Source organism: Phoca vitulina, unplaced genomic scaffold (assembly GCF_004348235.1).
Source record: "Phoca vitulina isolate PV1807 unplaced genomic scaffold, GSC_HSeal_1.0 scaffold7, whole genome shotgun sequence".
Classification (NCBI taxonomy): Eukaryota; Metazoa; Chordata; class Mammalia; order Carnivora; family Phocidae; genus Phoca; species Phoca vitulina.
In genome coordinates this window covers 41,914,583-41,929,310 of record NW_022589710.1, presented here as the reverse complement: position 1 = coordinate 41,929,310, position 14,728 = coordinate 41,914,583, and the positions used below count along the sequence as shown (strand labels likewise).

At 35.8% G+C, this 14,728-nt stretch overlaps 1 protein-coding gene across 5 annotated transcripts in view; it reads right to left on the bottom strand.

Annotated features, from left to right (window-relative positions):
* The window catches only part of PCNX1 (pecanex 1), a 160,285-nt gene that overhangs the window by 111,271 nt on the left and 34,286 nt on the right, over window positions 1–14,728 (bottom strand). For 4 of the 5 annotated variants that reach the window (XM_032405443.1, XM_032405444.1, XM_032405442.1 and 1 more), the window contains exons 2-3: window positions 12,923–13,131; window positions 2,360–2,465 (exon numbers count right to left, since the gene is read on the bottom strand). In XM_032405443.1, the coding sequence (XP_032261334.1) occupies window positions 2,360–2,465; window positions 12,923–13,131 (315 nt within the window). Of the gene's footprint in view, window positions 1–2,359; window positions 2,466–5,918; window positions 6,017–12,922; window positions 13,132–14,728 lie in introns of those variants that run through there. The other variant, XM_032405446.1, reaches the window with a different exon arrangement.

Here is a 14,728-nt window from a genome sequence, read left to right as displayed (position 1 = left end):
CATTTTTATTCAAGAGTTAGTATTTTAAGGAAAACCAAATTAGGTATGCTGTGTATTTATGTGCAGATGAGCTTTAATGACACTCAGAATGGGAGTCCCTCCCTGAAACAAGTAGGGCAAGTTCCAAAAGACAGATGCCATGGTAGAGTTACGGAAGATGGCTGGCCACTGCTGCACCCTTTCAACTGTCCTACTGGAAAAAAGGAAAAAAAAAAAAAAGTTTGGCTCTCCAAAAGACTGTGGGAAAAACATAGGCTTAACTCCTTTGGTAATCTGACATTGCCAACATATGTCAGTATGGACAAAGGCCAGGGTTAATTAAGCATATAAAACATGCAGCCATATTTAAAGAGTAAGCCATTTCATTTCATAGAGAGACTGAGAAAGCAAGACCAACCGAAAGAGAATCAAGGATAGTAATACTTCTCTTTAAACTGGTATTGTAAAAACTGAAACTTAAAAGGTATGGACCTAATTAAAATGTCACAGCCCTTTGCAATAATGCTTCCTTTTTATTTTACTAATTTTTGAGAGAGAGAGAGAAAACGCACGCAAGCATGGGGGAGGGGCAGAGGAAAAGGGACAGAGAGAATCCTGAGCTCAGGGCTCGTTCTCACAACCCTGAGATCATGACCTGAGCTGAAACCAAGAGTCTGACACTTAACCAACTGAGCCACCCAGGCGCCCCACTGTTGTTGTTTTTTAATTCTAACATTTCCCATCTGCTTGTTATAGAAAGAAGACAAATTTAAGGACATATTTGTTCTACACCACACTTAATCACAACTAAAACTGCGACCAAAAATTCATGTACTTGAAGTTTAGATCATGAAACACAATTCAAACAGAGGCAAATCTTCTATCAAAATATATTAGGAACAAGACCCTATTCAAGATTTTGATTCACAGAATATGGTGTTTTCCCTAATACCGTTCTGAAATAGTGTAGGGCTGAACAATGTGGAACAGTAATACTGTGGGACAGTAAGGATAACTAGGTCTGCTACTTAATCATTTGTTAAATAAAAAGCCAGGTCTGATTCTACCTCTAAAGTTCTATTACCTGTATAGATAAAGATAATTAGCACCCATTCACTGAAAGTCACCTCTGCACTAGGCAGTCTATTAGACCACAGAGGAAAGAGGAAAACCTGCTCCTTAGAGGATTACACACTGCCACATAGGATCACACACCAAAAACAAAGTGCTAAATAAATTCATACATAAGTGCTCCATCCGCAAGAGAAAGAGGCAATACCACAAGGTCTCTGAAACTCTTCAGAAACAGGGATGGTTATGAGAAAAGTTAGAGTTAGGCCAGGAAAAAAAAAAAAAAAAGGAAGTCTCTGGAGCAGAAAGGAGGAAGAGTGATTGCAACCCATAAGCAGTGTAGAACAGTAGAAACACTGCAGTGAAAATCAAGAAGTGAGGTCTAGACCCTGATAAAAACCAGCTTTTTCCTCTTCTATATAATGAAAGGACTGACAGAAGAACCCACCACAACCCATAGTTATCTAAAGTTCGATTATGACAAGACCTCTAAGCTTCTCGCTAGGTTTACTTTCTTATGCTTCTACAGCATTACTCCAGCTACCAGACTCATCTACTGAGAAGGCAAGCAGGCGTAAGTGGGACTTTGATTCGTGTGGGAGATGTTCAACGAGACAGAAATGCAGCCCTGAAGGCCCAGCTGGGGTTGGACAGAACAAAAGTACAGCAGGTGTCAGCCAAGTTTTGAGAGCAGACTTTCAGAGTTACTATTTTAAGTTAAAAGTTACAGAACAGAAAGACAGTAAAATTGGCAAAAGCAGATCTGTATTCTACATCTAGCTCTATCACTAACACCTTGAACAGCACCGATTTTGAGAAAGTTTTAAGTATAATTAACATACGTTGTATTAGTTTTAGGTGTACAACACATGGCTTCAACAATTCTATACATTACTCGATGCCTACCATGATAAGTGTAGATTTTGAAGAAATTACATCTTTTTTTTTTTTTGCCATGTTTAAGCTAGGAATAACCCCCAACATCTATCCCCCTCCAATACCAAAAATGTGAAAGTTAGTAAGACAGTGCAAGCAAGGACCTAATTTTCCTAAGGGCATTCACCACAACTGTCATGATCAAAACTACCCTAGGCATGAGCACGACGTGCGTGCTCAGCAAAAATGTACTTAATTAATGTGAAAATTCAGTTAAAAATAAGAATACTAAAGAACGATATTATTAATAAACAATCAAAAACTTATTAATCAGCACAATAAACCCAAACACCAACTGACTATTACAGACAGAATTACTTGAGACCACTATCAGGAGAAGGGAAAAAGACAAAATAAAATCACAGGTTCCTACCTGGTTGCTTGGATCTAGGCCAGCATAAGAATTTCTTGAACTGCAACCAACTGGGGGTGTGGCCTCTCGAATGAACTCAGACATTTCAATCCCTCCACCAGGATCACTGTGGGGAAAAAATGAGAAAAAGAGTGATTGTCATTATTCTGCCACCAATGGTTTTTTATTATTTTTTAAGTTATTATACCTTTTCCTATAAAACTAAAAGGTTCTATTTCTAACAGAGCAAACAGCAATTAAAAAAAAGATCATTCTTCATTTGTAAGTCTTATAATCTGAACTATTTTATAACCACTTCATTACTTGAAAATATTTAAAACTCTCTCCCAGTCTATACCCAATCCGACATTAGAAACTAGCCTTAGTTACAATTACAGATGCTAAATACAGCGCATATTTTATGACATGTGCTAGCAAAGACATGATTTGCCTTTTGCTTCCCAACAGCAAGGAGAAATTGGCCGTGGCAAACACAGAAAGTAATCAGATCTTATACGGCCACTCTCCAGGAGCACAGTCTGACTGAGCTACGAGGAACATGCAAGAGAACAGGCCACTTTGTCAAGCTAACTCTATCTGTATTTTTTATTTTAACAGCATTTAACTGGGATACTAACTTGTTTTACAGAAGTAGAAAGCTAAGATTTTAGATTTGTATTGAATTAGAAGGCTTAAGTTTAAAAAATAAAATGATGTAGTAAAACAGGTATTAGAAAGACAAGAGAGAACTACTAAGTTCAAAGAACTGAAGACGTCTACATAGAGTACTTAAAGATAAGAGGATCTAAAATTAGGGAAAAAGATCACACCAAATTTCAAAAAACTTAGAAAGTTTTATAATAAGGTTCCTCAGGAACATAACTTTTAGAATAACTCAGGCCTAAAAGTTACCATAATCCTATTTTTTACCCAAAGATTTTTACTCATTCTACCTGGTACATACAGAATAAGTACCTGATAAAGTTACTGTTACCAAGGATAAAAGTTCTAGTATACATGCTAGAATTATAGCAGATAATAAACTACCCTGCTATCCAGCATCTATGTCAATCATCTGGTTAACAACAACACCAAAAAGCAACCCAAAATTCTTTTGTTGAGCCACCTCATCCCAAACTCTCATATGGTTTTGGATAATGTTGACCATACACTCAGGTCTAGGGGTAAGCACTACTGACCAAAGACAATCAGCATGTTCCTTTCTTTTGGTCCTAGAACAAGCACAAGACCTAACTCAGGCTAATATGAATCAGGCCAGGAGTGTTCTACTATTAAGAGAGGTTATTTCTCTGTATCTGCTAGTCTTAATGCTGAGAAGATTTAAGGCCTGGCACTGCTGCAGCCATTTTACAACCGTAAGGGGGGACGCTGTCTAAGAAGTCAACTGAAAAGAAAGGAGGCCAGCCTGGTAAAGGGAAGCCAGATCATGAAATGACTGACACTGCACCTTGCCAATCTGAAGACATCCCTCACACATAGACTTTTCAGTAGTGTGTGCCATAAATTCCCATAAGCCTATTTCAATGAGGTATTCTGACAGCTGCAAGCAAAAAATACAAGCAAAATAGAATTTGCTTACAAGTATACCTTCCATTTAATAAGTATTTATCACTACAGCTGTTTGAATTCTAGTGATGTTTTAGTATTAATGGTCTCATGTGTCTGTTTACCTAATGGGTTCCTAACTCTAGGCCATTGACTGCGGTTAGCAAACTCACATTTATTAAAGAAAATCAGCTTTCTAACTTGTTATCCATTTATACAAATAAAATATACTGGAACTCAGTTACAAATCTGATAGCAATTCAGCATGCAAATGTCCATGTGTGAGAAAAGTGAAACATGTTCAAGTTTGTCAGCTGTTTGGTGTTAACTCATACAGGATACACAGGCCAGAATGAGAAATCTTTTTCTAATTTGGTAAAATCATAAGTGTGTACGTAGAGACAGCTATCATCACACTGAATGAGTGGTGAGTACTAACCAGCAACATCACTGTTCTCTCCACTGCTCTCCAGAATGCATTCTCTAAGTCAGATTCCATGGAAATCAGAAGATGGAGAGCAAGGTAAAGATTAAGGAGTAAAATATTCAACCCCAGAGAAAGGATAGAGAGCCCTCACCTTTCCTAGTTTATATACATCAACTCTATTGGTATATAATTCACATATTATCCAATTTATCCATTTAAACTTTGCAAGTCAATAGTTTTTAATATATTCCATAAAGTCATGCAACCATCACCACGTTAATTTTAGAACATTTTTATCACCTCAATAACAAACCCCTTCAGCTATAACCCCCCTACCCTTCCCATCCTCCCCCAGCCTTAAGTAGCCAGAAATCTGTTTTCTGTTTTATAGATTTGCCTATTTTGCATGTTTCATATAAATGGAATCATAATATGTGTGGTCTTTGTGGCTGGCTTCTTTCACTTAGCCTAAGGTTTTCAAGGTTAATCCATGCTGTAGCAACTATCAGTACTTCATATTTTTTATGGCCAAATAATACTGCATTGTATGGACAGAACACATTTTGTCTATTCATTCATCAGTTGATGGACAATACTGCCTACTTATAGACATCACTTCTGATAGCAAGTACAAATGATTACAATCTGAAGGTAAAGTTATTATAAATAACAAATATTTACTAAGTACTTAATACATTCCAGTAATAGGGGCATGTGCTTTATTTGCGTTTTCTCACAAAATATCCTCCTAAAATCTAAGATATAAATACTATTATCCTCATTTTACAGATGAAAAACCTGAAAACTGAAAGGTGTAAAAATCTAAGGTCTCAGAGGAGTGAACAACATAAACTGAGTCATTGGTATATGGAGTTCAGGTGGGAAGGGAGGATACAAATAATATTTACATAGTACGCTACAATCTGTTATACCTGTTTTCTCCTTCCCACACACCTGAATGTAGGTACGTATAGCCAATGAGAACTGAGACAAGATTTGGACACCTTGCCTGTACAGCTCTAAAGTCTACTCTAAAACACCAATACTTGTCTTTCAAAAAAAATAAGCATTAAAGTTTTCTTTCCATTTCAAAACCAAAAATAAACACCATTGTCTAAAAACAGGGTTTCCTAACCTCAGCACTACTGACATTTGGGCCATTTCATTCCTGATTGTGGGGGACCATCTTGTGCATTGTAGGATGGTTAGCATTCTCCCTGACCTCTACCCGCTAAATGCCAGCAGCACTCCCCTCTGGTTGTGATAAACAAAAATGTCTCCAAATATTGCCAGATGTCTCTTTGTGGGGAAAATCACCCCCAACTGAGAAACAATGATCCAGAACCAGTGCCCAATGGCCAACACTGAGTGGGAAGGAGGTATTAAAGGGAGCAAAAAAGGATGAATGAAAAAATGGATAGCTCCTTTTGTAACAAAATAATCCTCTAGCAAAACTACCATACCTCTCTTTATACAAATTCAGAAGTAGGTGTCCTAAATATAGCTAAACACACAAAATGGCTGAGTAAGAGTTTTCTTTATTAGCAAGACTTGCAGATTTTTGGCAATGGCAATTTCAGCACATACCTGGAAAGTATAGTAGTTTACAATTCTCACAGAAGCAAAGTGGTCTACTGCAGTAAGCAATACACCAAATTCAGGGAATCTCTACCTTTATGCCTTAATTTCCCCATCTGTTAAAAAAAAAAAATACCAGGTACACGGAGAGGCAGAAAAGCAGAAGGGGTCTAATCTGAATTATAAAGGAGACTTCACAAACTAATTTGTTGGTTATTAGTATCATTAACTGCTCAGGCTTTAATCAGAAACTTCACAGTACTAAATTTACAAATCTAATCTAGATCACAATGATGTTCATAAAAGTATGAATAGGTAAAAACAAAGTTCTTAAATCTTCAAAAAATTTAGCCTAAAATTTGCCCACATATAGTTTAAATGGGTCCTTAATTTACAGTAGTTCAAGCATTACCGCCATTTAAAACAGAAAATATGGTCTCCAAAGTATTTGTATTCAAATCCTAAAATCCAATGTGCTAATTTCCTCTCCCAAAACATTAGAAAGGTAATACCAATATTAATGACTTTCAGTGTTTCTCTAAGATAAGACTTAAAAGGATTTTTGAACTGCTGAACCAGAGCCCGTGACAACCATAAGGCTCAAGCAGTCCTCCTGCATTCATTCAGTCATGCAACAAACTGACAGCTGTGCTGTACCAAGCACAGTGATAGGCTCTGGAAATGAAAGTATTTCCCTGTTCATTTCTTCTCCTCAGAACGGAATGTGAGTCCCAAGTGGGAGGGTGGGGGAAAACAGATATCAAGAACAAAAATCTACAACAAAGATCTCATTTAACGGTGAAATTTCAAAACACTTTAAGATTAGAAAAAGACAAGGATATAAGCCAACACCATTTTACTTTAACCACGTGCTAGAAATCATAGCCCATGACAGTTAAACAAGTACAGGACTAGAAAGGAAGAAATAAAACTGTCATTATTTATAGAAAATCAAGAAATACCTATAAAGTTTCAACATTAATAGGGGAGTTTAGTGAGGCTGCTGGGTAAAAACTAAACTGTTATATTTAAAGGGGGAAAAAAAACAGAAAAGGTAATTGTAAAACATTTCTGTCATAAAAAAGCTATAAAATAATTTGGCAAATTTAACAAAAGCTATGCAAGCCTTTTAATGAAGAAATGATAAATCTTTACTGAAAGATATTAAAGAAGGCTAAATAAATGGAGAGATTCAATATTGTAAAGATATTAATTCTCAGCAGAGGAATCTACATATTCAATGTAATTTCAATAAAAATCCTAAGTTCTTGTAGACTTTGTCCAACAGGCTCTAAGTTTTATATCAAAGAACAAAGAGCCAAGAATAATAGTCACTCCTGAAAAAAAAAGTAGGACGTCTGTCCCACCGGACATCAAAAGTCATGTTATGAAACTACAGTAACTGGGACAGTGTGGTAACGGCACAGACAACCAGATCAACAGAACAGAAGAGAGAGCCCAGGAACATACCCACCATATATGGAAATTTAACTTATGACAGAGTGAGTACTACAGATCACCAAGGAAAAGACAGTCTCTTTAACAAATACTGATTAAACCAGTTACTCATAAAGAAACAAGAGTCCAATCCCTACCTGACACTACAAATTAAAGTCTGAACTGTAATGCAAAAACAAAAGAAATATGAAACTTAAAGGAAGATATAAGAGAATATATTTCTGATCTTTGTGTAGGAAATAAGTGCTTAAACAAGACACAAAAAATGCTAATTACAAAAAATGGTAAATCTTAAATTTAAGAATGTATGCTAATCATAAAACCCCTAAGGAAAGCAAAATGACAAGCCACAAACTGGGAGAAAATGTCCATAATGTATATAACCAATAAAGTAATAGTACCATGAATTTATTTTTAAAATTCCTATTACTCAATAAGAAAAAGACAACTCCAAAGAAAAATGAAACAAGACATGAACGGGACTTGGAAAGAACAGAATAACTAAATGGACCAAATATGTATGATAAGATGCTCAACCGCATTAGTAATCAGAAAGTTTAACTGAAAGTCCCAATGAGACACATTTAACACTTATTTGAATGGCAAAGTTTTAAAGCTTATCAAAATCAAATATTGATGAGGATATGGAACAATAAGGACTTTCACATATTAATGGTGGGAATATAAACTGCTACAATCGTTTTGGCAAACAGGCTGGAATTATCTAATAAAACTGAACATGAAAATACCCTATGAACCAGTTTATATTCACTAGATATACACATGTGTACCAAGAAACATATATAATAATGTGTCTTCAGAACACAAGGATAAATAAAATGGATAAGTAAATTGTAGTCTATTCCCACAGTGGTAGAGTATGCAACAGTCAATATGAATAAATGACAGCTATAAGCATCAACATGAATAAGCCTATAAAATACAGTATTTTGCACAAAAAAAGCCCCTCAGAGGAATATCTACAGTATTATTCTCTTTAAGATATCCTAAGGCAGATAAAATTAATATGTTTAGTAATATGTACAAAGACTGTATCACAAGAAAGAAAATCAAGGGAATTATTAACATAAAATTCAAGATAATGGTCACTCTTGAAGGAAAAAGAACAGAATAAATGGGAAAGAGGTGCACAAAGGCTTGTATGGTATTTGTATAATAACCTATTAAGTTTTGTGGTGGGTAATCAAATAGTCACTTTATTATTATTCTCTAAATTATCCTGAATGATATGACTGATAAGCTGTTTAGAAATATATACATTTCACAATAAATATTTTTAAATTAAAAGAAAATGGAAAAACAATACAATAATGAAAGGAATTAAAAACAGGGGCGCCTGGGTGGCTAGGTGGTTAAGCATCTGCCTTCGGCTCGAATCATGATCTCAGGGTCCTGGGATCGAGCCCAGCATCCGGCTCCCTGCTCAGTGGGGAGAGTCTGCTTCTCCCTCTCCGACTCTGTCTCTCTCTCTCTCTCTCTCAAATAAATAAAATCTTAAAAAAAATTTTTAAAGGAATTAAAAACATATATAATATCCAGAAAAAATAAGAGTTAACAATTACTGAGTGATTACTATATAAGAATGGTTCTAGGGGTGCCTGGGTGGCTCACTTGGTTGAGCATCCGATTCGGTTTCAGCTCAGATCATGATCTCATGGTCCTGGGATCAAGCCCCATATCGCTGGGCTCTGTGTTCAGCTGGGAGTCTGTTTGAGGATTCTCTCTCCCTTGCCCTCTGCCCCTGCCCCCTTAAAAGAAAAGGAATGGTTCTAAATGCTTTATATATATTATCTTTCATTCATTCTTTGTATCCTATATCATAAGATATAGTACTATTATTTGCCTCATCATTCAGATGAGAAAGCCAAGGCATAAAAAGCTTAAGCAACTCCCCCAAGGTCATACAGTCAGGAAGTGATTCAAGCCCTAGTAGATCAAGTGCAGAGTCTACATTCTGTTTGTTTACCCATAATACAAGAGTATGCATTTCCTAATAAAAATAAAATAGACTTAAAAAATACACAGAACCCATAGAAAAAATATGAAATTTTATGAGACACGTGAAAAAATGGATATATACACCATGTCTCTGATGAGACTTCATATTTTAAACGTTGAGTTCCCTCCATACTGAATACACTTATCAAGTCTAATGGAATTTTCTGGAGGATGAGCAAAGGGAGCATCTCACAAAAAACTATGTACAGTTGACCCTTGAACAACACAGGTCTGAACTGCACAGGTCCACTTATTTGTGGATTTTTTACATTTGACAGTACTGTAAATGTATTGTCTCTTCTTTATGATTTTCTTAAAAACAATGTCTTTTCTCTAGCTTACTTTATTATAAGAATACACTACATACATTAATACATATGACATACAAAATATGTTTCAGTTGATGTTTATGCTCTCAATAAGGCTTCTAGTCAACAGTAGGCTTTAGTAGTTACTTTGGGGGGAGGGGAGTCAAAAGTTATACATGGATTTCTTTTTTTTTTTTTTTTAGATTTTATTTATTTATTTATTTGAGAGAGAGTGAGAATGAGAGAACATAAGCAGGGGGAGCAGCACAGGGAGAGGGAGAAGCAGGCTAGCAGGGAGCCCGACACGGGGCTCGATCCCAGGATCCTGGGATCATTACCTGAGCCAAAGGCAGACGCTTAACCAACAGAGCCACTCAGGGGCCCTTATACATGGATTTCTGACTGCACGGGGTGAGGAGTTTGGCACCCCTAACCCCCTCATCGTTCAAGGGTCAGTTGTTTATACACGAGAAGAACCAAGATAACACTGAAACAGAAAAATACTGAAAAGGGATTCACAATGCTAAATATTACGCATATTAGTAAGCCATAAAAACAGTACAAAATAAAAAACAAAACAGAACAAAACACCAGTATGTATAAACAAAAGAGAAAGAGATCAATGAGGCAGAAAACAAAGCCCAGAAATTGACATTAGTATATATGAGTATGCTACATGAAAAGGAAAGTATTTAAAATTACTGGGGGAAAATACATTATTCACTCAATAGTGTTGGGACTAACCTAAAAAACAAAAACAAAAAAAGAATGTTTTCAGCTTGAATACAATTTAAGAATGAAAAATTATAAAAATGCTAAAAGTAGACACAAGCAAACATTTAAATAATATGGGGGAAGAAAAAATCTCACACACTTGGTATCAAAGGCAGAACTAATAAACATTCACAGAATAGACCACATAAAAACAAATTGTGGCATATAAATAAAATGCTATAAACTGAGGAAAAGTATTTGACACAAAACGTAAATAATATCCTTCATAAATACCTTCTCCAAATCAACAGCAAAAATTAACCACCAACAGAAAAATAAACAATTCACAAAATATGTAACAATAATAACAAAAGAAAAATACACCCATTTAACTAGTAATCCAAAAACTTAAGGGGTGCCTGCGTTGCTCAGTTGGTTAAGCGACTGCCTTCGGCTCAGGTCATAATCCTGGAGTCCCAGGATGGAGTCCCTGCATCGGGGTCCCTGCTCAGCAGGGAGTCTGCTTCTCCCTCTGACCCTCCCCTCTCTCATGCTCTCTCTCTCTCGTTCTCTCTCTCTCAAAAATAAATAAATAAAATCTTTAAAAAAAAAAAAAACTTAAAAATTAAACAATGAAATAGCTACCACAGTTTTGTCTAAATACCAAATACTCAATGTTGTCAAAGTGCAGAAAAAGAAGCGCTCAAATTGCTGGTCATGGTAATGAGAAGGTAAATCTTTGGAATTTGGCAATATATATTGAAAAATTTAAAAATGGGTATAGCTTTATAGTGTTCTACCTCTCCTATATTATAATTAAAATTTTAATCATTTAAAAGGAAAACATCCCAGGGGGGCCTGGCTGGCTCAGTTGGTGGACTGTGTGATTCTTGACCTTGGGGTCGTGAGTCTGAGTCCCACCACTGGGTGTAGAGATTACTTAAAAACAAAATCTTTATTTTTTTTTTAAGATTTTATTTATTTATTTGTCAGAGAGAGAGAGAAAGAGCAGCAGGCAGAGGGAGAAGCAGGCTCCCCGCTGAGCAAGGAGCCCGATGTGGGACTCAATCCCAGGACCGTGGGATCATGACCTGAGCCAAAGGCAGAAGCTTAACCGACTGAGCCACCCAGGCATCCCAAAAATAATATCTTTAAAAAAAAAATTTAAACATCACAGTGATCTAACATACAAATTTAAATTTGAAAATAATTAAAGTAACTAAAATCAAGACAGTTAAATTATGACATACCTACAAAATGGAATACTGTGCAGTTATTAAAAACAGTATGCGGAAAAAATGCTTTCACTACTTCAAATATTTTCTGAGTACCTATCAGTGACTCTGTTTTAGAACCTGGGAATAAAATAGTTCATAGGAAAAACAAGGCCCCTGCCTTCAAGAAGCTTATAATGCAAACATGATTAAATAAGATAATTTCAGGTAGCGATTAGAGCTATGAACAAAATTATTACAGAGGCAAACTATTTTCTCAATGAACAAAAAGGGTAATCATGTTAGGGGTGGAGGAAAACATAACTGAAAAGGGATAAACTCGATGTACTGGAAAACAGAAACATTTCCTATCTTAAAAGATGAGTACCCACTTTCTTATTATACTGAGTGGAAACATCGCAGAGTGGTTAAAAACATGGACTCCAGATCAGAGTCCCTGGAATATTTCATCTTTCTCACCCTAGTTTCCACATCTATAAATCAGGAATAATAACAGCATCTATCTCACAGAACTGTTTTGAGGACTATTACATAGAACAAGTGTTCATATAGTAACTGTTCTTTGAAGACTTATTATTAGTGGTACCTATCACTTCTACGAAGTCACAATAAACTTCTGATTATGTATAAATAAATCCTTTGGTCAACAAGAGAAAGGGGATGAGGCCAAGACAATGAAGAGAAATGTGACTGAGAGCCACAGGAGGAATATTCAGCTGGGAGGGGACAGAAAATGACATCTACACAAACTTGAATCCTAAGAGGTCAGTTATACAAAGATGGAGGGAAGGAACAGCGAAGTTTCTAAGGTGAGAATATATAATTGAAAAGTATTTACAATAGATTAAGTGAAAAATGCAGATTAAAAATGTCAAGTAAAATATCACAATTTGCTTAAAATATATACATATTTTACTTATACGTATAAATAAAATATAAATGCTAAGATTTATAAGCCATGCTTTAAAATTATTTCTTTACACGGTTTTTCACTGGTTTTGGTCTTGGTGTGAATAACTGTTTTACAATTGTAACTGTTAGTGTTCTAGCATGTTATTTGGTAATAAAGCCAGGACACTTACTTAATCCCCCAGATATGCCAGTTAGCTTTGCTGGGGTCTAATGTGACCATCTGTACTTGTCATCATACCTCTTGTGGCAAGACTAACAACACTGCCTTAAAACCACGTCTCAGAACAGAGGAACAACACTGTAATCACATCATTGTACGCATGCATGATCCACATCCTTACAAACTGAGCAGCATGGGTTTCCTTACCTCGGTCCATTACTATCTTTTCTTCTAGATGAACAGTTGCCTTGCTCAGCTTTGGCTCGCTGATCTGGGAACTCATTTGCATTCCTATCTACAACTTCTCCAGCATCAAGTGCTCTGTGGAGTCGATAGTTGACCATCTTCAGAACAATGAAAACAGCAGCTATCACAGGACAATAAACTGCTACTATAATCATTGAAGAAGGAAGAGCCTTTAAGAGAAAGAAAATATAGGCATTTAAAAATATTTTATATTTTATTCAATTAGAGAAATCTGTAACTAAGATGACACACACACACATTCACACACAAAACAATTATGTTACTAGCACTAAATTATAAAAGTGTAAGACAGCACTGCCCTAAACAGTAGCCACTAGCTACACGCAGCTATTCAGTATCTGAGATATGGTTAGTATGAACTGAGATGTGCACTAAGAATAAAATAACACTGGATTTTGGAGATTAAATATGAGAAAAAAATGTAAAATATCTCAATTTTCATATTGATTACACATTGAAATAATGTTTAGATTATTACACTGGGTTAAATAAAGTACACTACTAAACTTATTCTCATCTGTTTCTTTTTACTTATTTTTAATGTGGCTACTAGAAAATTTTAAATTACATATGTGGCTTGCGTTACGTTTCCATTGGAGAGCACAGTATAAAGTCCATGCCTAAAAGCTTATGATACAATTGGAGAGTTAGTATCACATTACATAATACATGAGTAAGACAAAGACTGTGGTCCAAATATATATAAAAGCCCTATTTATGTGCTCTCTGTAACTCTCTTCAGGATATAAACATTCTCTGGGTTCTAGAAAGTTGTTCTAGTTAAAACTGTTAGAAGAATAACCTTTGAATTGTGACTGAAAATTCAGATAATACATGGGAGACATGCAAAATCCAAATACATTTTCTTTTAAAATACTTGAAAATTGTCGCCTGACAAATAAAAAAAAGAATACAGAACAGAATCAAGCAAAAAAACAGATTAACTGAAAAAACTCAGAAGCTTCCTGGGAATGAGGATTGCAGACCCATCATACCTGAGGATTTGCTGATGTGGGTCCAGGGGTGACAGGGCTGGAGACCACCCCACTTGGAAGGCATGGCCTCAGAGATACCACTGGCAGAGACTATAAAACTAGACTCAATTTATGCCCAGTTTCATGAGATACAAATCACTCCCGGTGTCTATAGCTCTAAATTTCATAAGATTTAACCTCAGTCATCTGAGAAGACAGCTCCAAATTTGCTTGGAAAGGTTACTTTGAATTGCTTGAGATGGTGAAACTAAAAAGGTCCTGGTGAACCAGGTGGGTTCAGAATACAAACATGATAAAAGTTAAAAAAAAAAAAAAAAAAGTTATTTCGTATAGGGAGAGAAGGAAAATGTGGGTTGGAACTGGGAGGGGAAAAAAAAGTAAATCAAGCCCACAGTTTACTACTTTCGAGTTGGATGTTCTATTTTCTACTCAAACTTACCCATTTATTTTATACCCTATGGTTTAAATGTGTAAGCTCTGTCAACGGTTACTCTGGAGGTTTCTAGGTGACAGAGAAGAGCTGTGCTATAAGTTTCACTTTTGCCAGGAGGGATAAAAATGTATGGACACACACTGGGCTGTTGTGTGACTTTATTCAAACTTGTTCTCCACTTACATTACTTCACTGGGCTCTCAGCTGACCCCAGTACAGCTGAAGATATTAGTATGATCATAAATGAATCATAAACCTTCCCTGTAACTACCTTACTAATATTACAAGAAAATTTTAAATGGTGTCTGCCTTTACATG